Raw genomic sequence first — 25,871 nt, forward strand, 5'->3', positions numbered from 1 at the left:
GCCCCCAGCCCTGGAGGTGTGAGGCAAACTTGCTAACCACTAAGCCACCTACAAACTTAAACTGGTATTTCTTTTCACTATGAGCGCCGCCATGTTGAAGTGACGCCACGGACTCGCAACTCAGAGAAGTCGGAGCTCTTGAAAAACTCCGACCTTCCGAGCAGGAATTCCGAGCTGGAGAAGTCGTACTGGGAAGTCGGACATTTCCCAGTTCCCACTTTGTCATGAACATGAATGCGGGATGAGTCCGTGTGAACGCTTTAATGTGGGGAAATATGAGTTTCCGAGTTTCCCGGTTGTCGTAAACGCAGAAACAGTAGAAGCAAGAAGTTCACGGTGGATTTTATGCTGCCTTCATGTGCTACCGGAATTCTCCTATTTCGCACTTCTGAAGTGGTAATTACGAGTATATCCTCTTCACATGCTTTGTTGTCGGAAAGAACATGAAACATGGACGACGCCAGGTTCATTCACGCATAGGCTATTTCTTTTTTTTCCTTTTTTATTTTTCTTTTACTTAAACACCATAAATGCATATTACTCTGTTAGCTAGCTTGCTGATGATAATGGAATTCTGGTCAAATACAAGCTATTTCCACGGTGTAAAAATGTACACCATGCATAAGAATGGTTGCTGATATAGTATATCAATGAATATGAGCAAAACGGCAAGCGCTAATAATTAGCTGCATTTAGAAAAATGAACAAAACTGTCATTCAAGACAGAAACTGTCCTCTCCGCCATGTTAAAAGTTTAGGACTTCTCCCATCTCGGAAACTCGGGAATCAAAATGATCTCCGAGTTTCCCAGTCGTAATTACGACTTGAGGGGGTCAATCATGTGCCACTTCCTAGTGGGAAACTCGTATTTACGATAATCCCGGTAGCACGTGAAGGCAGCATCACTCTCGTGTCTCGTCTATCAGTGCGTCAGTGCGTCAGCGCGCCCCCTGCAGGCAGCGGAGGAGAAGTGCAGCCCAGAGCAACCGAGCTGTCAACTTGCAATTTGACCCGGAGGAGAAGCAGCAGCTCGATCGGCCATTTTGGGAAAGAAGGGGTTTTTCTATCACCACGTGAGGGGTGGAGGGGTGTCCGAAAAGGGCAACAGAGCCGAGCTGAGCAAGGGGGGGCAAAACTCGATCAGGGAGACGCGAGTAGCTTACGAGCCCGACACTCATTTCACATGTGCTAAACCTGAGGAAATACTGTTCAACGATGCCGTCTGTAACCTTACCGCCGAAAGAAAACGCTCTCTTCAAGAGGATTCTGGTGAGTAAAGTGGGCTTGCAGAGCCGATTTGTGCAGCTCGCTGCTGGAGGATGTTCCCGGCACAATGTGCTGCTTAGTGCTGTCAAATGGAGGTTAGCTGAGAAGCTAGCTAAAATAGCTAACATGCAAAACTCGGGGTATGCATGGCCTAGTCTGTTGCAAATGCATGCGTCTATTTTTTATCAACAGAACAAATCTGTCTACATATATATCTTAAAAGCCCACAAAGCTCTCTTTATCGCAGCCTTTTAATATTTTAATGTACACGATTAAAGTTGCTTATCTATGCTAGCGTTCATTAGCAAGCTCAGCTTAGCCTCAACTGGCTTAGCTAGCAAGCTGAGTTTTAATTAGTGCAATAAATACGAACTCCACCTATTTGTTCACAATTTCACCACCTTTTCCACTTACAGACATTTCTATATCGCATGTTCTTATTTGCAGTCGATATTTCATGCGGTTGAGAGATAGTTAACTAGCTAGCTAGCAGTACTAAGTTAGCTAATACGCTAGTTACTAGCATAAGTCACTCACGTATTTTTGGTCATAATGTCGCGTCTGTCTCCTTAAACACTCAGTGCAAATGGTCTCCACTTGTAACTTCGAGTATTCTGAAGTATTTCTGATTGCATTAGTGTTTGCGTGTGGTTTTAGTTAGTTTTATGACCCATGGCGTATTCTTCTTCAGCGAATTAGCTAGCTAGCATTAGGCTAGGCTACTGAGAGCAGCTCGGTGTCTAGGCCTGCTAGTAGCGACATGATTACTGGAGTTAGTTAGCAAACCTTTCACATGGGTACAGTGTGTAAATATGTGCATAAACATAATTCTTTCCAAAGATTTGTGTAGTAATTTAGTTACTTTAACGAAAGATGTTGCACGTTTAGCTCCCAGGCTATGTTTTGCATAAGTTTGTGCCCCCCTGTCTGACAGGCACATGGACAATCCAGCTAACTTGCAGCTAATGACTGGTCAGTATTTTCCCACAGAAGTGTTATTGTTATTTAACTATTTAAATTCTTGTTGTTTTTTAGATAAAGCTCTTCTGTGGCTGGTATTAGGCTTTAAAACAGCTTGACACTGGTTAATGTTATGGATAACATTAAGAAGTATGTAATTGCACTAATGAGCATGCATTATACTTCATGTGTATTGCATGTATTTTATTAGGAGCTATAGATGGATAGTTTGATAGTTAGATAGATAGATAGATATACTTTATTGATTGCTGAGAAGTTTAAAAAGGATTAGTTGTGCTTTTTTTTCCCCCTCTGGATGTATCAGGGCTGATACTGATCTAAATCTCTGGATTGATATTGGATCATGGTTGACCTTTTTCCCCGCTTCAACCCACAGATGTATGTTTTATGGTGTGAATTTGTGTGACTCTGACACAGTTATTTTTCACATGAACACAGGACACAACTTGTCGTAAGGCCTGTTGCCATCTCGCCTCTGGTGGTTTTTACATAACTCAGCAGCAGAAGATCTCAGAGAGTCGCCTCTGCTGTTGTTTGGATGTCAGTATTGGCTTAGTGTTGAGTATCAGCTCATACTCTGATATTGTTAGTGTTGTAAATGGGGAAAAAAGCAGGATCACATACCTGCGTTTAATCTTTTCGTAAACCCTTTGCTCAAAGTGAGAGTGTTACGTAACATTTAGTTGTATCACTTTTTCACTTCGCATGTGTAGTACAGCACGGTGCGGATACTAACTGTCTGAACGCTGATCGTGTGAACGTGTCCATTTCCCGTCACATAACGGTACAAACTAGGAGTGCAGCTTGCAGCTTGGAGATCAGAACTTTGAGCCAGTATTTACATCCAGTAATGACTTTTAAGGAGGGGAAAAAAAAAAAATCCTATTCTCGCCTGTTCCCAAAGCATTCTGACCAGTCCTACCCTCTCCTGCAGTTATTATTGTTTGCATTTGCCCAATATATTTTCTGACCTTGATGCGTTCTGTTTCTCGAAATATAGGCAGGGGAAAACCATATTTATTAATGATAATGAATGAAGGAAAGCAGTAAATATGTCATGCTGCATTCACGCCTGTCATTAACATGCATCCTGCATTGCTAGACTGTTTGGAAATCAAGCTGAAAGGTAGAGTTCGTCACCTCTAGGCTTATGGATAAAGATGACGCTAAAGACAAAACTACCTGCCTTTCATAGCTTTTTTCGTCATCTCATCTCTCGTTCTTTTGTAAGTTTCGCTAGCAGACAGCATGATCAAGACATTTGAAACGGCCTGTGCAGGTACATGAGATGATTTGTTGGACATTTTTGTCTGAAAGTAAATGCAGCAGAAGATGTAATAAATGCGTGCGCTAGCCAAGCAGATGCTGGAGTTGAAATCATGTAAACGGCTGTGTTTTGGCTCTTCATTTGTGATTGGTTGCTAATACCAGGTGTGAACAGGGCTGGAGTAACCGAGCTGTCTGTCTGCGCGCCACAGAGGTGCGATGGTAGCGTGCTTTAAGCCAATTTCGTGTTCTGTCTTCACATCCCAAACCTGTATTGTCAGTCAACGTCATGCACATTCGCAGCATTACATACACCTGTGCATCAGATAGGAAAATATTTTTTAAGATTTTATCCAAAAATCATGATTGCTAAGGAGCCAGATTTCCTCACATAATGAGTGTCGCATTTTGATCAGGTTTATAGATAGCTGCATTCAGTGTTTCACAGATTATCTGTTTTTTTTTTTTTTCTTTCTTTCTTTCTTTCCTGGCAGCTTGTCAAAAAACCTTTATATCATGTTGTATATCGTATTTCATAGAAATGTCTTCAAAGATCGTGATATGTTTGTCATATCGCCCAGTAGGGCTGCATGATATTAAAAAGAAAAACGTGATTATGTGGTAACTCCTTAAATACCGTGATATTTGGTACCATAATGCTGTAAGTATGTAAAATCTATTTAAATTATATTTATATATTTAAAAACTGAAAAGGACATAACCAACATGCGTTTCGTGTTCTGTTGAGGAAAAGAAAGCATTCTCTGCTATCTGCCTCGCCCTAAAACTTTGACTTTTCATAACTTTTTGACGTATTAAAATCATTCAGTTATCACAAGCCCTTGCGCTATGCAGATTGTGATATTTACATTTGTGATATTTCATATATTTCACATATAGCGCCCAGGGTATGTTAAAAAACAAAACAAAAATATGCATACTATTGTTCTAAGTAGTAAGCCCATACATGAAGTAACAAATTGCGGTGTATTATTTGACAGTCTAATTACACTAGTGTGATTTGGCACACAGTCTTAGTGTTAGTGTTTGGTTTTTTTAATTGGCTCATGACGATTGTGGTGTCAAACACGTCACCATTACACCTTGTGTATCTGGGATTGTGTTGTTTTAAAAGGTGGAATCTACACATCCCTGATTTAAACAGTATACAATGTTGCTCAAACATGCACTATGATCATTTGGCACTTATGAAAAAGCCGCATACCACATCACCAACATTCAGAGTCGAATATGAAATTGCCATGCTTTAAGTTTCTGCTTGAAGGCGTTAGGAATTAAAGTACTCGGCACACACTTATGGATTCATTCCGCTTCATGTCGCTGTGGGAAATTCTCTGAACTCTTAGCTGGTATCTGGATTTCTGTATGCTTAAAAAAGTGACCTGACCTTCACCTAAGTCTTATTTAACAAACACGCTTAAGTAGTTTGAACAGTCAAAGGCCCTTAATGAAGCTGCATACTTCACATTGCTGTTAATGCCCTGTGAAAGCAGATTATTTGCTGATTTTGACAATTTATTGAAGTGGTCCTCTAAAATGATCGATTAAACTGCATTAAAGCTGTTAGTGGATTTCAAGAATGAATTTGTGATGAATTTGAACACAATTATCAGGTTATAATAAGAGATATGTGAAATATGCAACCATACGTGATCCAGAGGAAATATATTTAAAAGATATATTCGAATTGTTTAATGGCTTACTGTAGTACAGCTGTACAGATGTGTAGTTATACATTTGGAAAGCACTGATGATGTACTGTTTTGTGTGCACCCTGTGTTTTCCCCATTACTCATTCTGAATTTTTCAGTTATCAGGTTTTGTACATGTAAACAGACTCAGAGTTTAGTTTTCCACCACCCAAACAAAATGCAGCACACATTTAGCCTGAAAGTACATTTCTCACATGTACGACTCCAGTCCTGTTGTGGAACATTAACGACAGCTCTGTGTTTTCGGTGGTTTCATCCATGCACACACACTCCGTCGAGTGCAAGAGACGCCTGCAGGTCTTTAGCTGTCACGTTCTGGGTTACGCTGTCACTCAGTTCAGCATGAGTCACACTCCACACTGTAGGGAGAGTATTAACAGGACTGAATTTCCAGCGTGTGTGTGAAGAAGAACTACCTGAAGTGCTCTTCGGCTTGTCTAGGGGAATGCTTTTAGGGGAAATGTTCTAAGGTTTTCCTTTCAGAGAAGGCTCCAGACATAACCATCTTAGGAGCTTCTGTGACTTTTCTTTAGTTCTCGGAGGTCTCTTTGGTTCAAGCCGTGTTGCTCTTGAGCAGAATTCTGTAGTGAGAGTGCAGGTTACTGATTTAAAAAAAAAAAAAAAAGGACAGAGAAACAAACCCATACCTGGCTGAAATGTACTTTAAGTTATCTTTATTTCTAGAGGACATTATGCTTGAAGTTTACACCCTTTCCATTGGTGACCTCGACTGTATAAACCATTTGATAAGCCAAGATATGGCTCTGTAAAATGTTTCATGGTTTTAGCATTTGACTGGCTTATGTGTAATAATTATAATAATCATAATGATGAGTTGTTAATAATAATAAAGAATTTTTTAGTAAAAAAAAAAAAAAAAAGTGCGAACAGTAAACTAAAAAAAAAGTTGATAATAATAATAACTTATTTTTAAAAATGCAGCTTAGAGTGCCTTATGGTGGGAAGTAAAAAAAAAAGTGCAAACTTTATAATAAAATAAAAAAAAGTAAAGAGAATAATAATAATAATAATAATAATAGCAATAACAGCAATGATAAAAATAAGAAAATGAAAAAATATAAAATATAGACCTGTGTAAAATAGAATGAAAGTATAGTAATTAAAATAATACAAAGTAACATGTCAGTAAAAGTAGTAAGATGTTCCAGCTCTTTAAATCCATTCCTGTTCAAGTCTAGATCAACGCAGGTATAACAGTATTTGTCTGTGGTTATTGGCACATATCCGTCTTTGACATTGCTAGTTTTTGAAGTGGCTGCATCATTACCTTCTCTGTTAAAGTCATGTTTTAAGGAGGAATATAATGTGTGTTTTGTGTTCCCTTTTCGAGTTCACGTTGCAGTGTGTGAGTGATTTTGTGTTAGACACTTCACAGTTTGTGTTCAGTGGCATCTGGTCTCACACATTGTTGCATTTGTTGTTGCTTATAGTGTATACACACACACACACACACACACACACACACACACACACACACACACACACAGACGCTGTAATTTACCAGTCTCACTCTGTCTTGATGAGTCAGGCCATGAGTACACTGAGAGCAACTTCCTGTTTTAACAATAAACAAATTGAAATAACAAACGAAGAATGGCACTTTTAAATAATGACATAAGAACATTGAAATTTTACGCCTTATATGGATGGTTTTTAACTCTATATTTCTTAATCTACACTGTATTAAATCAGTAGCCCACATGTTACCATATCATGGATCTGAGTTTTTCATGCTAGTATTTGACTGTACCGTCATAAAAATGTCAAGCCCTTGCCATGATTGTTATATGAGCCTAACGACATTATTTCACTTACCAAGTTGGAGCATTTACTGTGTTCGACTAAAGACTAAACTAGGAAAAACAAACAAAAATGCCCCCTCGTTTCGTAATTCTTTCTTGGAAAGTCAGGAAGATCTCTTCAGTTAGAGTGGCTGCTCACTGCATCAGTAGTAAACAAAGTAGCTGTTCACTTATAAATGTGCATTATACTGTATAAAGTAGTATTTGCTTTAAATCAGTGAACATACAGACTATTGTAGCTATCTTGGGAGTTTAGCTTCGTAGCAGTGATCAATTTCTGAGATTTTAATAAAAAAAAAAAAAAACAACCTGTGTCGACAATGCCAGAGTTTTGTTGTTGGCTGCCAGTGAGCATGTCGTGTAATGCCTTCTAAGACCACAGATTTTATCTCAAGACCAACGTGCGACGTGCAACGTGCGATTTTTGTCTGTGACTGAAAAATCAGGCCAAAAATCGTACAGTGTAAAGATTACTTACTCATTGCAGACTTGCATTACATAGACAAGTAATAACTATCCACTAGTGCAAAGGGTGCTTGTCCCCCACAGCTCGCTGCTTGTCGCTGTATGAATGTGTTTTTCCCACAATTATTTAAAATGCCAGGGAACTAAAACTGTGATTGCTTTCTAATTATATTGGTCTTGTTGTATACAATATGTAGCATCAGCAGGAATCACTCTGACCTTCCAGCTGGTATCTGTGTTCACCAGAGTAATTTCCCCTGTTGCTGTAAAATTGACTGGGGGTAAATATTGTGTACAATGTACTCTCCCAAATCACAAGCCATGGCAACCAAGCAAGCAAAAGGAAACAGTTCTCAAATCAGTCAGATCAGCAAGTTCAAGTGGTGTTTCATTTAGCTGATGATGTTTAATAACATTGAACGTTGTTCGATGTTTAATGTGACACTCAAGCTGCATCATGTTTCCTGGACATCTCAAGAGTTTTTCTTTTTTAAATAACCACATAATTTCCTTCTTTGTAGAGATGCTATGAGCACAAGCAGTACAGAAATGGGCTGAAGTTCTGCAAGCAGATTTTGTCCAACCCCAAGTTTTCTGAGCATGGAGGTAAGACACACACACACACACGCCACCTCCTCTACATCAAGAGTGTATTCATGTGCATCGTGACCACATTGAACACTGGAGACAGTAATAATGGCTTCACTACTCATTATATGTCCATTATTATATATGATTATTGTTATTATCTTTGTTCATCAGCACGCTCATGTGCACATAGCTCGCCTTGGTTATCTACGGAACGAGAAATTATGTTCCATTTCACTGGCATTAAAGCTAAATAATATTAGTTGTGTAGTGGGATTATTGAGGTGTATTGTAATGTTCGTCATCTTTTTGCTGAAGAAACTGGGCACCTGTTAATAACTAGCAAGCAACAAGTCACTCGTGTGGCTCGTAGTTTTTCTTGTGGGCATGTAGGGTCCACTACTGTAGTCATGCACTAAATGGATTAGCAGATTAGCAAATTAGCAAAATGAGCTACTAGCTACATGAACTCATCAGAGGCAAGAATAATCTTTGCTACTTCCTTCTAAGCTTTCTTCTTAATACCCCAAAACACAGTTAATGAGAGGTCGTATATGACAAGATACAATGAAACCATGGTTATAATTTCTTCTATATTTCCACATCAAACAGTAAATGAGAGCTAACCAGAGGTAGGAAGTAAATTTGTGAACGAGCAGCTTAAGAACTGTTGTACCACAGGATTGATTCAAGGAATCATTTGAGCCATTCGGTTGGAGTTTTTGGTATACTATATCATACCTAATTTGCCTAAAATTGAGAAAATCTAAATTCAAATGTTACTTCTATTGCTGTCACTGAAATTGTAGCTCTTTGTCACACACGTACATAGAAAACGAATGGTTTCGCTAAAAATTTTTTTTTTCTTGCTAGTGTGAACTTAGAGTCACAGATGTGCCACAAGGAGTCTTAATCATTCATGCATTTGGCAGATGCTTTTATTCAAAGTGACTTAGGCCTGAGGCAGAATCCAGAGCTGTTCAGCTGAGGGATCAGGGCCAGATAGTGGCTCTCTGACAGGTTCAAGATTTGAACTCAGAACCTTATGTTTGCTATCATTTTACATTTACATTTTTTTTTTTTTTTTACATTTTATGGCATTTGGCAGACGCCCTTATCCAGAGCGACTTACAATTATCTCATTTAAATAACTGAGCAGTTGAGGGTTAAGGGCCTTGCTCAAGGGCCCACAGTGGCAGCCTGGCGGTGCTGGGATTTGAACTCTCAACCTTCCGATCAGGAGTCCAACGTCTTAACCACTGAGCTACCACTTCCCACTTCTATCTTTTTCTATCACTCGTGGCTTTTCCCTTCGTGAATTCAGCAGTGTGAAATTTGCAAAGTTTGAAATTCTCATGTGTGACTGTTTTTGCAGAGACGTTGGCGATGAAGGGGCTGACACTCAACTGCTTGGGGAAGAAAGAAGAGGCGTACGATCTTGTTCGCCGAGGGCTAAGGAACGACCTCAAGAGCCATGTCTGTATCCTTAAGACAAGCAGAGACACATTTACAATCATGCAGAGGTGATAAAATTGACAGTTGAGGTGTGTGCGTGATGGTGAGAGAGAGAGAAGTCTGAAATGCTGCTGCTGCTGAGAAGGATGGATCTGGGCCAAAATTCCTGCCCTGAGCCTGACCGCAGCCTGTACTCACTCTGCTAGCTGATACACGCACACACACGCACGCAGAGCAGACCGCATTTTCCTCATTATATATGTCCCCTGTGTACAGGCTGAGAAGTCACTACTAAGTGTTTCTAATTTTAGTGCAGTTAAATATAGGCCTATGTAGTATGTTTTCAGTGGTTAGTTGATACATGTGAGTGTAAATAGAGCCTCATTAAGGGTCAGGTTGATGGATAAAGACTCTTCTCAGCCATGTTTAGTTTTGCCTTAACACCATTCTCCAGGCTGGCACGTATACGGTTTGCTTCAGCGCTCTGATAAGAAGTACGACGAGGCCATTAAGTGCTACAGGAACGCTCTGAAATGGGACAAAGACAACCTGCAGATCCTGAGAGACCTTTCCCTGCTGCAGATCCAAATGAGGGACCTAGAGGGCTACAGGGTAGGTGTGTGTGTGTGTGTGAGAGAGAGAGAGAGAGAGACAGAAAGAGTGACTAATAATAGTATGTCAAGCCATTGAAGATGGCATGAACCAGGAAAAAGCACAAAATTAGCATTTAAAATATGCATGAAACTGAAATATTTGCATGTTTTTCAAAGATGAGTGGCAAAAGGTACGGGTAAGGTTTAGGGTAACCTAGGTAAGTCTAGTTGCCTCATCATCCTGCTACTAGACATTTTAGAATAACCTGGAGGACTAAAAAACCTTTATAGACACATGAGAGAAAGGGATACACCTCTCTGCTACAGATCTTCATTACAGAGCTTTAGGCTGTAAAGCAGGACTTGTTTATACAGAATCTATGTAACGTAAGGTGCTATGGATAAGTGTCTAAGTGAACTAGATTTAATCCACAAACTGTGGGGGCCAAGCACCCTTTGCAAATAGCGCTTCTAGTGGTTAGTTTATACTTGTCAAAGAATATGTCATACACTTACAGCACCTACCTTCAGGCTGTTTTCAGTCATAACATGAAATTAAAGGAATTAGACAGAAAGTAAAAGAATAAAACTTAAACATGATCCAAGAAAAGAGAGAATGAGTTCTGCAGGAGCGGACATCCGTTGTTAATGAAAAGGAGAATGGCCAGGCTGATAAGAAGGCTACAGTAATGTAAATAACCACTAGGACTATGACTATGAGACTACAGTGGGCACAGGCTTACTGAAATTGAACAATTAAAGATTGGAAAAAGACCAGCGTTGTTCAGAATTCTTATGTATAAAATATACTTTAATGCTTGAAGTCTTGGGATGACTTAGATGTAAGAGTGTATTCTTGTTCTACTGTCACGTTTAACCTACAGAGTCACAGAAATCTTCAGTCATTATTTTATGATTTGTGATTATTATGCAGGGGCTGGGTTCTCAAAACTCTTGGGACCCGTTAACAGCCAAGGTTCTTTAAAACAAAACAAAAAAACTGCTTGAGGTTTATCTCCTGCCAGGAACAGCCGTGACTGGCCTCAAATTTAATGTCGAGTGAAATTATGGCCTTCAGTTTGTGAGAATCCAGCCCATGGTGAAAGAGCTGCCAAAAGTCATCGTCACTGTCTGCTTTTTTTTCATTATCCCACAACCATGCAAGACTTTGCATCTTCACCACTCTTCTTATTAATAGTCACCACTGGAAAAGGAAGAGCTTTTCTCAACTCTCTCTCTGTGTGTGTGCGTGTGCATGTCTGTGTAGGAGACCCGGTACCAGCTGCTGCAGTTACGACCTGCTCAGCGGGCATCATGGATTGGTTACGCCATTGCATACCACCTCCTGGAGGACTACGAGATGGCTGCCAAGATTATCGAAGAGTTTCGGAAAACACAGCAGGTAAATTCTACAAAACAAACAAACACACACAAACAGCAAGGTGATATGAGTAATTACAGCAGGGGAGCTTTCGAGCTTGTGGTGATGGTGGTGATTATCAGATTATTAAATGATACTGAACACTAATTAGGTTTGATTGTAGGCCTGAACAGGGGAATATTACTGACAGAGGTCAGGAGTGTGGTAGAATACACATCGTCTGCTTTATAACCTGTACGTCACTGTGGCGAGTTGCCTGGCAGCACAGCTCTCTCAGGCACTCCCATTTCCTGACTTTGTCCCAGCATGCATCTCCATTTTCACAGGAAACTGTGCTGGTATGTAGCAACACACTGAGCTGAACTAGCATTCAAAAAGTAAATGTGATAAAGTTTGTGGGTTTTTTTATGCACACTTTTTAACAAATCAGTCAACTATTATCTTTCTAAAAGGAAAGATACAGGTTTATACTAAAAATGTCATTTTGTGTCATTTTGTCACAAATTTGTGTTTGTGTGTTATTTCATTGCTGTAAATTTAGCTTGTGAAGGTATTATCCAGCATTACTCAGAGAATCTCTTGCCAACTTAGCTAACAAATTTTTTTTCTGCATTTTTCCTGCTCCTTTTTCTAACCGTGAGGATTGTCTCCTTTGTACTACAGCCACTTCATCTACAGCCATGAAGTAGTATTTCTCTAAAAAAAAAAAAAAATAGAATTAAATTCAAGAAGTATTAATATTCTCTCTCTTTCTCTCTCTATCTCTGTCTGTGTGTGCGTACATATGCAGACTTCTCCAGATAAAGTGGATTATGAGTACAGTGAGCTGCTGCTGTATCAGAATCAGGTGCTGAGGGAGGCTGGACTCCTCAAAGAGGCTCTGGAGCACCTCACTACCTACGAGAAACAGATCTGTGACAAGCTGGCTGTAGAAGAGACCAGAGGTACACACACTTGCACATTTTCAGATTCAGTCTCAATCTCCATTCTCTATTTGCCATAATAAGAAGTGTGAAGCAGTGGTTTGCCCCTTGTGCGCATACTTGTCAGTAAATGCCAAAGGTGACAGTCACAGTTGAGGGAGGGGTTGTAACGTCAATGACTAACACTACACTCACAGGCTGGTTGAAATGCAGAGAAGTGGAAAACTGGAAAACAGTAGTCCTGCTTCTCTGTCCTGAGACAAAATAAATAAAGGAAATATTTGTTTTATTGCATTTCTGTCATGAGGATTTTATTCACTTTATTGCTCCTGTGCATGAGCAGTGCCGTGAATATTCAGCTTTGTCAGAGATGTCCACCTTGACTGTCTCAGTTTGCTTACTGGCTCTGTAAAATGCTGTTAGATGAAAAGCGATAATATGTATATGCACTCTGTAATGATGGTGTGCGTATGTAGGAGAGCTGCTGTTGAGCCTTGGCCGCTTCGAGGAGGCAGCAGACGTGTACAGAAGACTACAGGAGAGAAACCCAGAGAACTGGTCTTATTACCATGGCCTGGAAAAAGCCCTCAAACCTGGTACTTACATCTTATACAGTGATAAGTGAGAGTTCATGCTGAAAATTGTAAACATACAACCTGTGTCTCAATTGTGTGTGTGTGTGTGTATTATAGCCACTACAGAGGAGAAGCTGAAGATCTATGAGGAGGCCTGGGTGAAGTTCCCGAAAGGCTTGGTGCCTCGCAGGCTACCGCTCAACTTCCTGTCTGGTAAGTAATGCCAGCTGTAAAACATTCAGCTGCTGCTGTTGTTGTGTGTGTGTGTGTGTGTGTGTGTGTGTGTGTGTGTGTGTGTGTTGTTTTTTTTTTTTTTTTTTTTTTTTTTTTTTTTTTTTTTTTTGCCTTGCGTTGTCTGGAAAAACATCATCCAGGATTCCATTTGCTGCTTGGAACGTTTTAAAATGTTTTTCTTGTTTAGGTGACAAGTTTCGAGAGTGTCTGGATAAGTATTTAAGAATGAACTTTAGCAAAGGCTGCCCTCCGGTCTTCACTACACTCAAACCCCTATACCAAGACAAAGACAAGGTGAGAGAATGTTACATTTGACAAGTGCTTGTATTTTTCTTCAGCCATTTGACAGATGCCCTTATCCTGGGTAAAGGGGCGCTCACACTACACTTCTCGTTCCATTGACTTCCATTCATACGCATGCGAATGCTGGAGACAGGACACGCAAGCTCATGCGAAGAAGTTTCGCATTTTGCTGCGTTCCAGATTTCAGGTTTGGTGAACTCTGACCTCCGAATTCGTATCGTGAAGATGTGTGATGAATAGAAGATTGACACGTCACGGCCAGACCCCTTCAGAAACTCATTTCAGAGGAAGCACTGATTATAGTGGTGAAGATGTTTCGCATGCTGAAAGTCTTGTGTGACCGCCCCTTACCTTGAGAAAAGTGCAAACAGCTGAAGGTGCTGAAAATCTGTGAGGAATCGTGACGTAGAATTCAGAACTAAAAATCCGTTCACACCGAGCATGCTATCTCACCCATGATATTTTAGAACATAACCTAACAGCGTACTGCAAGGCCACTAGTTAAGTGCACTAATGTATAAATAGATAAAATAAATTGCACATAAGATATTATTTGAGTTTGGTTATTGTTTTATTTTCTATCAATATATTTAATTGTGGGGTGACTGTGCGTTGCCCTGTGAGGAGAGTTATATGACAGCTTTGCGTCAAACTTTATTTTGCTTGGATTAATTGTTTGTGCATATCGATGTATTCCTGATTTTTGTAAAGAACTTTTTATATTATCATACGTGCAAATTAATACAAACAAGTAAAAACTGTTCCACCATCAACCAGAGCATGCATCAGCCAATGTCTGTAGTGCAGCAGGCGGCGGGATTTGGAACACACCACCGTGAAGTTTAAACATCAATACGTTAAATCTACTTGTTCGCCAAGCAACTGCGAAATAAAAAAAAAAAAGACAGTCTGGACAGGAAATCTGCTTGTCCTAGGTGCTTGTGCCACTGATTTGTGCACGCTTGTTATACATAATTTTATCTTCATAATTTCCGTACTTTTTGTACTGAAGATGTTATATAGTAATAAAATGAAGACTTGAAAAAATGAAGATAACATTATGGCTCACATAATATTAACCACTTAACGTCTATGAAAAACAATATTTACATTTTACATTTATGGCATTTGGCAGGCGTCCTTATCCAGAGACTTAGACTTATACGACTGAGCAGTTGAGGGTTAAGGGCTTGGCTCAAGGGCCCAGCACGGCTTGGTGGTGCTGGGATTTGAACTCACAACCTTCTGATCAGAAGTCCAATGTCTTAACACAACATGGCAGCTACACAATAACAAAACCTAAAGGAAATGATGTAGTGCTGAGCAGCCTAAAGGAGCAAATGGTACCTTAGTTGGAAATCCCAATGCAGTGTATGAATTCATTTATTTTAGCTGTGTCAATGGCTTTTCTTTAAAAATAGACATTAGGATAAATTCTGCTCTGAGCCAATCAGCTCCCAGGAGTTTTTGTTGCTTTTTCAGGGATGGTACAGCATTTACTGTCGCACTTCCAACTAATTAATTCATTCAGTTGGAGAAACTGGTCACTATACACTTTGAGCTCCTGTATGAGTAATTTTTTTTTTTTTATTTTATTTTTTTTAAGAAGTAGATGTTTTCATTTGTTTGTTTGGGAGAAGCATGCCAACATCCTTGCTATTTCTGCCGTGAACATTTTTCTGACTATGACAAAAATATGTGTCAGACTCAATACAAATGGGGGGAAAAAAAGATGTGAAGAAATAGTTTGTGAATAACTTGCACTTCTTTGACATGCAGTTGCATGGTGTTGTGTGTAAGTAGAATTTTACTTCTAATTTATGTAACAAATGGTAGAGTTATGTATTTTACTGATCCCAAGGGAAACTGAAGAACACATTTACACAATTACAGATGTATACACATATTTACACACAGCTGCTTGAATCCAGTACTGTTTAACAGAGAAGGTGGTGGTAAAATGGGAGCAGTTAAATGGATAAAAATCTATTTATCTATTTATAATCTATTTATTCCCTTTGTTTGCAGGTGGCAATAATCGAAGAATTAGTAGTAGGTTTTGAAACATCTTTAAATAGCTGCCGAATGTTCAGTCAAAATGGTAAGTTTAACAGAACTTACAATGTTGTATGTTACAGCTTATTGAATCTTTTCCATTATTAGCTACTGTGCATGTGTCCTGGTGTCTGATTGGGTGATTTGTTGTCATTCAGATGATGGGAAGGAGGAGCCGCCCACCACGTTACTCTGGGTGCAGTACTTCCTGGCACAGCACTACGATCAGATTGGGCAGCAGACGCTTGCACTAGAGTACATCAACGCCGCAATAGAGAGCACGCCAACACTCATTGAGCTCTTCCTAGTCAAAGCCAAGATATATAAGGTTTGCACATAGACATTTTCTGTACCGATACTGATTTGATCAATTCCGTAAAATTAATTTCTGGTATAGTTTAATCTGGAAGATTTCTGGATTTTAACATGATTAGTAATGTAAACGTTATATCTCAGAGCCATATCACTTGCTAATTGTGAATAAGCCAGGTTACTTTGCACCTGGAATTGTTTTGTCATCCATTTGCATGCTTGATTTCTCAGAGATGAGCCTAAGGTGTCAAAGCATCCTCTTATTCGAAAACCTCTCACATTTTGGATCTCTTCCACACATAGCATGCTGGGAACATCCGGGAAGCAGCTCGCTGGATGGATGAGGCTCAGGCTCTGGATACTGCTGACCGCTTCATTAACTCCAAATGCGCCAAGTACTTGCTCAAAGCAGGCCTGGTCAAAGAAGCAGAGGAGATGTGCTCAAAGTTCACACGGGTAAGAACAAAACAGATCCATCACAAATTATTTTATTATAATTATTTATTTATTTATTTATTTATTTTTTAAATTACATTTAATACTGTAAATGTTTATTTGAAAATATAATATTTCTCTTTCCTCTCTCTCATTCCCTCTTTCTCTTCTCCAGGAGGGGGCGTCAGCAGTAGAGAACCTGAACGAGATGCAGTGTATGTGGTTTCAGACTGAGTGTGCGCTGGCATATAAATCTATGAAGAAATACGGAGATGCACTCAAAAAATGCCATGAGATCGAGAGAGTGAGTTCCTGTGTTTTTTCATACTCCTTCAGGAGCCATGTGTTATTAATAGTCTGTTTGAATTGTCCAGCCATTTTCATGTTTCAGCCATTTCATCTGTACTCACCGCTTTGTAAGCGGAACACTAGCAAGTGAAATGTTCTTGATTTCTTGCAGACATGTAGTGACCACTACTATTGTGAATTGTTGATGTGCATTGTCCAGCAAATTTAAAAGGATGCATTTATAACATTTTGAGCCCTCTGCTGCCTGAGAGATGAATTGCTATTGCAATGAAAAGCTTGACAAGCCTTCATCTTCTCTTCCAGCTGATCCCAATCCTTTTATTAGAATTATGTATGCCTCATGAGTTGCCTTTTAAGGTTGAAAATAAAAAGACGCATTACATGGGAATGCTTTTAAACAGTACATACTGCATCTTGAAGTTCTGTCTACTGTGTAATTTTGTGCTGCCAATTTGAATTTTATTAACATGACAAATTTGCATAAAATTGCGCAGCTGCGTGTTGTGAAGTGAAATGAAATAAGTGGTGGCCTGTCACTTCTTTGATTGTCATGTAAACTCAGGGTAAGTCAGTACAGATATGTGAAGCACATTGACAGCTGCAAGGTTAGAGAGGTTTCATTATTTTAGCTCATTAATGTTGTTTAAGGATTTTTGGGTTAGTATTATTTCAAATTAATCACGTGCAGTAGCTAAAAATATCATGTCACGTGTATTTTGAACAGTTTTCTGTAATAGAGTAACAATCCAAATAATGGAAAATAGACTCAGATGCAATTTTGGGAAACAATTAAATGGCGTCCATACAGTATGTTGTAACCGCACCAATGTTTTTTTTGTTTTTTTCTTTTTTTGGCTAAGGTGATCATATTAATGTTGCCTTTGTTCATCTTTCCTGCTGTAGCACTTTGTGGAGATAACAGACGATCAGTTTGACTTCCATACGTACTGCATGCGGAAGATGACCCTTCGCTCGTATGTAGACCTGTTAAAGCTGGAGGACGTGTTGCGCATGCACCCGTTCTACTACAAAGCTGCAAGCACCGCCATCCAAATCTACCTCAACCTGCATGATAACCCTCTCACTGACGACAGCAAAGAGCTACAGGCTGACACCGGTAACAAAATACACACAATCGCACAAAGATTTTTTGACCTCGGAAAATACAGGCTAATACTGATAACACAATACATACCCAAAACACTTCAGTTTGCAGGAATGGAGGCTGAAATGATAGCAAGGACCTTTTGGTAACAACACACACTCATATGTATGTATATATGTATGTGTGTGTATGTATGTGTATGTATATATATGTGTGTGTGTATGTATATATATGTGTGTGTGTGTGTGTGTGTGTATATATATATATATATATATATATATATATATATATATATATATATATATATATATATATATATATATATAATCACACACACACACACACACATGCACAGAGACAAACATTAACCTGAGGGATTGCATGTAATTGCAACGCACATTTTAACAAGAGCTAATACAGAGGATGCTCTCTCTATGTGTTGTCATAGGGAACCTTTCGGACAAAGAGCTGAAGAAGCTGCGGAATAAGCAGCGGCGAGCGCAGAAGAAGGCTCAGTTGGAGGAAGAGAAGAAGAATGCTGAGAAAGAGAAGCAGCTCAAGAACCAGAAGAAGAAGAAAGAGGATGATGATGAGGAGATCGGAGGGCCCAAAGAGGAACTTATACCAGAAAAGCTGGCTAAGGTGTGTGTGCCGTGTGTGTGTGTGTTTGTATTGTGGTTTAAGTAGAGAACATGGTGTGGACCTGAAAAACTCTAAGCCTGTATGTGCATGAGGTTTGAAGAGGAAAAAAAAAAAAGCCAAAGAGGAACTTGGACTGGAAAAAATCAAATTTTTCTAAACAAACTGAATATCTGTCTCTCTTCTGCTTTTGTTTTCTCTGTCCAGGTGGAAAACCCATTAGATGAGGCTGTGAAGTTCCTAATTCCTTTAAAAAATCTGGTGAAGAACAAGATTGAGACTCACCTCCTGGCCTTTGAGATCTACTTCAGAAAAGGTAGAGAAAATGCTTTTAGGAAAGCAATTTATTAGTGCATTGAACAGATTGTAGATGAAGCAGAAATCACACTACATTAGATTCATTTTTTTCTTTTTTTTTTTTTTTTCCTCTTAAATAAAACAGAGCGCCTCACACTTAATGTCAGGTGTGTTTTTTTTTTGTTTTGTTTTTTTGTTTTTTTGTTTTTTGGATAGATGTTAGGTTAAATTACAAATCTCAAGGGAAACTGCTGCATGTAGTGCACCTTGCTGTATTAGTTTGAGCCTTTTAGGTATAACCGAGACACAAAATACAAGCTGTGGATGAAGATTTTTGGTTCTACAAACTCTCCCTCCATCCTTGTGGATTTTTTTTTTTTTTTTGGACTGCTTATATGGCTATTTACTCATTCATGCACTCACTCACTCATGCAATTCTTCTATCTCTCATTCTTTCACTCATTCACTTACTCATTGATTTACTTATTTATTCATTAATTAATAATAAACACTGGCTCACTCAATTCTTCACACATTCATTCACATGTATACTCACTCGTTCATTCAGTCATTCATTTATTAATTTGCCCCCTTATTCTCTCAACCATTCACTCATCTCATTTCTTCACTCATTCATTCACACATTAATTCATGTACATGTATTCACTCATACACTGATTCACTCATCCCCTCCAAAAGGTTTTTGGTGTGTGTATTCTGTTTGATAACTGATAGACAGCAAGACCATTAAAAACCAATAACAATACCGATATTGTTAATATACCAATTTGGATCAGTGTGAATTTAGATCAGAAGATTACACGTTTAGCCTCTCGCACCATCAGATCATTTGTAGTTGAACTCCAGATTTGGACATTTGCTCCTTTTTTGTGGAGTAGACAAAACAGGGATATAAAACTGGGCTACACATTCTGTAGAGTACGAAGTCATTTGTAGATGAAGACGTTTTTCCTTTTCCCAGAAATTCTTTGCTAGTTCATGACCTCAACAGAGATGATTTTGATGTTTTCTGTTTGTTTTTCAGACAAGTTCTTGTTAATGCTGCAGTCGGTGAAGAGGGCTTATGCTATAGATCCAGATCACCCCTGGCTTCACCAGTGTCTAGTGCGCTTCTTCAAAAGAGGTAAAACCATTAATGCTGGCACATTATTAGCCACTTGTTTTAGTCTGTCTATGTTTTCATCAAGTTCTCTCTGAACGGTTGTCTTTGATGTCATGTCATCGTCTCTTTTATTGACAGTATCGGAAGCTAAAGACGTGGCAGATCCAGTCCGCACAGTTCTCAAGCAGGAAATCTCTCGGTTGTTTGGTGACAGCAATGCCAAGAGCTTCAACCAGGCCTTCCTCAGCAAGCACTCAAACTCAATCCCTCACCGATTAGCAGGTGCATAAACGCTAGTAAACTCGAGTTCAGATTACAGACACACACTAAACATAATGTGTAATGTGCAAGACTGACCTGTATTTCTCTGTGTCCCCCCTCCATCTTCTCCTGAAGCTGCCAAAGGCATGGTCTACTTAGACCCTTCGACACAGAAGAAGGCAGTGGAGCTTGCTGCAGCACTGGACGAATCACTTGATAACAGAAACATTCAGGTAAATCCAGTTAAAGGTCTGGGGCTTCCTTCCAGCCATAGTGCTAAATTTGCAGAAAGATGGCTGAGGAAAACTCTTTTTCAAGAACCATCCCAAAACGTCCCAAACTGAAAGCTGACCGCCCCAAATATTCAATTTCTTTTGTTTCCAATGCTGTTTGATTTATTTAACAGTTTAATTTCTTGTGCTGCTTTTGGATTATTTTAACTATATATTTCATATAATTATGACTCAATAATCAAGAACTTCACAATTACACAGACAGCAGTAAGTATACCGTATTAACTAAAAATTTATTTTCCGAAAAACCAAACGCAATTGAACTCAAGAGGGAGTAGAGAGATAAAGGGGAAAAAAAACAGCTAGGCTACAGATTACTTTAATACTCTACAAAAGCACTCCACTTTAGCATGTGCCTGGTTTGACACACACACACACTCTTTACTGATACTTTTTTTTGGACTACTTTTGTGAAGTGCCCATTTTATGGTGTCTTGAGTACACTACTTTCATGCTTGAGATTGCTTTAATATACAAAATAGCCTGCTCCTATCTCTCGGCTTTGCACACGCTGTTACTGTTGTGTAATTACCGCACCACCATTGCCAATGCTTTTCAGAGGAAAGCAGCTAAAGCACACTCAAAAAGTCTCTAGATGATGTCAGACTAGTTTGCTTCTCCGTTTATTCATCATGATCATTGGCATATCAGATTACAAATTAGGATACATAGAGACGGAAGATTTTCACTCAGAACATAATAGAATAGAGTTTTAACTATTTTTCCTTATAGAAAGAAGTCATCTTTGGTCATGGCACCACAAAGTAAATTTTACACCGTTTCAAAATACTGTAGATTCTAACAAAAGTGCAGACAAAAAGAAGCAGTGACAGTGAGTCGCTGTGGAAGGTGAGTAGTCATGAAGGAAATGGTTACTCACTTTTATTACCTGTAAATATTTCCAAGAAGAGAGGTTAAAATGAAGAGCGGAGAAGTGCGAGGGTGCGACAAACAGCGGTAATCAGTGATTGGTCATTGGGAACAACGGTGATCAGTGATTGGTCGCAAGCACAGCACAGTCAGATTCTGCACACAGTGTGTGAATTTATTAAAATACCCAGTGCTCTGTTATCAGTCCTGAAAATGTGGGATTAGTGCATACCCATGACTTGATTTTGCCAAAATCTTTTGATCTTTTGTAGCTTGACCCTGATTGATTGATCCTCCTCATCCAGAAACCTTTGCTTTACATGCTATGACACCATCTTCCGGTTACATTTTCGGATGATTAGTAATTGACAGAATATCATTGTATTAAATTAGCCTGGTAACACAGAAGTGTTTTTTTTTACTGTTCATTTTCCATCCGAATGGTGATCGAATGCGGTTGTTTTCTCCCCAGGGGAAGTTCAGGGTTAGTTCACTTTACTCTGAAGTCAAAATCCCCATATTTACTTGTGCATACATATAAATTCAGTGTTCATGTCTTGTGACAAAGTGTGTGTGTGTGTGATTAGTGTGACTAATCCCAAAATTGCTCCAACACCAGGCATTACACAACATTATTTCCTGTTAATGTACTGACATGCACACAAAACTACTGAGCACAGAACCTGAACTTCTCAAATTATAAGGTCACTAAGAGTGCCAATTTTGTTTTGTATTTTTATTTAATTTAATTTTGGTTTGACACTACCTGATTTTTATTTATTTTTTTTTTAATTTTTTTTTTTTTTTTATTGGCAGCACTCTGCCAAACTTTTGATTTAGTGAGGAAAAAGTCCTAATATGATCACACACAAGAAATTATTATTATTATTATTATTAGTAGTAGTAGTGGTGGTATTTCACTTGTGCATCACTCAAACAACACAGTTTTGTTTGAAGTTTAAATGCTGAGCTGTGTTAAAGGATACATGAGCCTGTCACATTTATCAATGGCATTGATAGGAATGAGCTCCAAATTGACTGTTTGAGTTTTTGTTGCAGATATCAAACAATTGACTTGGAGAATCAAAACAGACCCTGAATAATCCCAGCATGCTTTTTCCCTCCTGCGCAGATCTGCACAGAGGTGTTGGAGAGCCTGCGTGACGGCAGCCTTGGAGACGCCACGGAGACGGCCGAGTCGTACCGGGCCGAGTGTCACAAGATCTACCCGTACACGCTGGCCTTCATGCCTCCCGGCTACGAGGAAAACACGAAGATTGCCGTGAACGGGGACCTCTCCACGGAAACCGAGGAGCTAGCCAATGACATGTGAACACCTGAAAGGGGGTGGGGCTAAGGGAGGAGGGGGGCAGGGAAGAAGGAGGGGTGATGGCGCCATTTTTCAAACACCCAAGATGACATGTTGCTGAACTTCCCACGTCCTCTCCACCCCCTGAAATCGGGATCAGGACCTAGAGGCGACGAAGGCGTCTGCGGAGAGGAGGACGAGAGGGGAGGGGGGGAGGAGAAAAGGAGGAGAAAGAATAAAATGGCCATTTTACTTTTTTAACCTTGCTGATGACTACTCTCTAACTGAAAACTAGACGACACGCAAACACTCTGTTGTGAACCGTGTCTGATGGCGGCGAGCTACAAAGTGTGGGTTAATTAACTGTGCAAAAACAAAAGCCGAATCCCATAGTCAACCAACCGAGCTCACTCAAACCCATCTTTCCCCCTCTGTTTTAAAGAGTAATTTATATGAAAAATAAAAACGGCATAAAACGAGTTTTGGAGAGCGGAGTTGGTTTTGTGTTGGCGTGATAATGGCACTGAGAAGTCTGTTGTTGTAATAAGGAACGGGTTTGGCATGTGGGGAGGGGTTGAGGGGGTGGGTTATAACAAAGGGGGCGGAGTCTGAGAGTATGCTGCTTTTTTTTTTTTTTTTTTTTTTTTTTTTTTTTTGAATGCTGATGTGACTCGTATGTCATCTTTTATACTTCGTTGTCACTGAGGTTTGGCTAAGGGGAGCTAATTTGAAGGTAGTTTCTAGGACCTCAAAATCAGAGTCTCAATCAGCAAGTGCTCCCTGTTATTCATTTAAAGCGATTAGACCAGCAGCGGTGGTAGAGCGTAATCAGCAACCTTGTGAAATCTTAAAGGTAAATCTGCTCTCTTCTCTCTTGCTTTGATCGCTCTCCTTAAAGGGATACTCCAGCATTTTCAACCCATCTACCACATCAATAGCGCATGTTCGATTGCCACGGGCAAGAATTTTGACATTTCTCTGCAGAATGGAAAACCTGTTGACACAAAACTCAAGTCAATTGTTAAATTCCATCAGTAATTCAGAGGTGCCAGCATTTACAGTTTAGTCGTAGCATTTGTGATTTTTAACTCCTTACTATGGTGATACTGGAGATATACTGAAAACTGGAGATATTCCTGATAGAAGCAATCAGACAAAATTCACCCATGGATAAAGACAATTCACTGAAGGGGAAAGGATGCAGAATGTGAAAAATGCATAGTTGTGGTTACTTTGTGCCAATGTTATGTAGGTGAACTTTGACCTGTGAATTCATGAGCCTTGGTCTTGTAAGCCAACAGAAAACAAGTAGGCAGGAATGTAGTCTCTTCGGTTGGTAAAAAAAAAAAAGGAGGAGCTGCTTTTTATTAAGTAGCACACCAGACTTTTGCCTTCTTCCAGTTGCTTTGTGCACATCTGAGAAATATTAGCCCTCTCATCCACTGACTGCTGTTTACCGTGTGACTGAGAAAAATTACTTCAAAACAACAACATTTACAAGTAAGGCAGACATGAGGAAATATTTCCAATGTTGGAGCAATACAGTAAAATGTCATTTTGGTTACTTTTCTGAAGGTTTTGTGTAATTCAAGTGCGATCAGAACCACTAATGTGTGGTTGTGGTACCAACTTGCCACACATTTTCTCTTATAGGACAATTCTTATTAACAAATTCATTTGACTAAAGAATTCATGAAAGCACTCCACTCAGTTTCTTAACCGAATTCAGCGACTACCCTTAGTCTTTTGTTACAAGTGAGTTTCTCGTAAGCAGGTTCAGAGAAACACATTGCAATTCTTGTCTGTGATAATCGCACATGTGGTACTGGAGTATTCCTTTAACACACTCTCTCTTGCCCCTACTTCGTTTTCAATGTGGAATGATGAGTTTGTTGTATGATAATGAATTTTTTTTGTAATAAAAAAACAACTCAAAGAATGAAAAACCATAAATTTGGTACTAGTCTATGTACATTTCGGTTTGTACACTTTTTTGCCTTTTTCAGTGTATAGTCAGAGGGGTGAGAATACATTTTTAGTATTGAGATTCTTATAGACACCATCAAAAATGGGCATAATTGGCATTGGGAAATGAACTCTTGTTAGGGACACAACACGTACTACATAAAATGTTTAAGAATTTAAAAAAAAAAAAAAAAAAAAAGGTTACAGCTATGATAAATCCAGAAGGATTATTGAATCAACTATATGCTTCAGTGTGAGTGCCGTTTTTGGATCTCACAGCTATATAAACATTTCAAGTTTGTAATCTTGACGTTTTAGGTACTATTTCTCTAAGATTGTCCCATCCAAAAACAGACTACTTGTTTTTGATCTAGCGTATCCTTAAGCATGTCCGTTTTTCAGCTGTCCACATCTGCCCCACATCTGGTCACAGAAGGGGTCCCGAAAAAGCAATACAATAAATGGTCTCAAACCTGTGAGGTGTCTAAACTTTGTGCCTTTAAATCCTTGACGTTCACAGTGCAGTGGTTTGGGAGCAGCTGTGTGTGGCCACATGGGAGTGATGTTGAGCCTGTGTGCTTTGGTGGGATTTAAGAGCAGTTTAAGCTTAACATCTCAACAACTTCAGTACTTAATAAACTGAATATTATTAAAATGCAGCAAACATTTAATCAATGTAAATGTCAGCAAAGATACCATAAAGTATTTTATTATATTATATTCAAACCAAATCACTGTTTTTGGGGCAAAAATGTAGTCACAAACCAGCTTGCTGTATGTGCTACCAACACATCTCATTCATCTAATCAGCTCATTAAAAGCCTTTCCTGGGTTGAAATGTGTGTGTTAGAGCATCCCAGTACACCACATAGCGTACAGATTCCACTGAAAATGCATTTTTCAAGGAACATCTAGCTGTAGCACCACAGACCAAGTCTCAGAAGTGTGAGCTAGAGGTAGGGTTTTTTTAATTTTTTTATTTTTATTTTTTAGATCCCTCAGAAAATTTGACCAACCCTGTAGTCATTAGTTTTATTTCTAATCAACTTAGTTGGTTCTGTTTCTTAAAATATAAACAAATTTAGCAATTTAAACCACAGTGATCCTGACCAGGATAAAGTAATTACAGAAGATGAATGAATGAACGCAGTAAGTGCATCACGCATGCCTCTCAAGCAACGTGCCGGGTCCAGTATGCTCACGTGTGCTTACTTTGTCCTGCAAGTTTCATATCTGACAGCCTGGTTACACCCACATGAGTAAAAAAACGCTCTCTCCTGTGATATTTTGGTGATTCCTGCCAGATCCCAGT

The 25,871-nt window shown here is 39.2% G+C and overlaps 2 protein-coding genes across 2 annotated transcripts in view; both read left to right on the plus strand.

Moving 5' to 3' along the window:
* Positions 1–339: 339 nt before the first annotated feature.
* On the plus strand, positions 340–23,073 carry naa15b (N-alpha-acetyltransferase 15, NatA auxiliary subunit b). Its single transcript, XM_053232703.1, has 20 exons — positions 340–1,269; positions 8,056–8,140; positions 9,498–9,602; positions 10,032–10,189; positions 11,438–11,572; positions 12,342–12,495; positions 12,951–13,070; positions 13,167–13,262; positions 13,471–13,577; positions 15,615–15,687; positions 15,800–15,969; positions 16,257–16,409; positions 16,564–16,692; positions 17,601–17,814; positions 18,251–18,444; positions 18,649–18,757; positions 19,784–19,882; positions 20,000–20,143; positions 20,258–20,355; positions 22,418–23,073. The coding sequence occupies exons 1-20, from the start codon at positions 1,216–1,218 to the stop codon at positions 22,616–22,618; spliced, it is 2,598 nt and encodes an 865-aa protein (XP_053088678.1). The 5' UTR covers positions 340–1,215; the 3' UTR covers positions 22,619–23,073.
* A 137-nt stretch (positions 23,074–23,210) lies between these two features.
* Positions 23,211–25,871, plus strand: part of LOC113543305 (ras-related protein Rab-33B) — a 7,613-nt gene continuing 4,952 nt past the window's right edge. The window contains exon 1 of the mRNA XM_026941415.3: positions 23,211–25,871. This exon is cut by the window's right edge and continues 1,573 nt beyond it. The gene's annotated coding sequence lies outside the window, so the exon portion shown is untranslated.

Source organism: Pangasianodon hypophthalmus, chromosome 3 (assembly GCF_027358585.1).
Source record: "Pangasianodon hypophthalmus isolate fPanHyp1 chromosome 3, fPanHyp1.pri, whole genome shotgun sequence".
NCBI lineage: Eukaryota > Metazoa > Chordata > Actinopteri > Siluriformes > Pangasiidae > Pangasianodon > Pangasianodon hypophthalmus.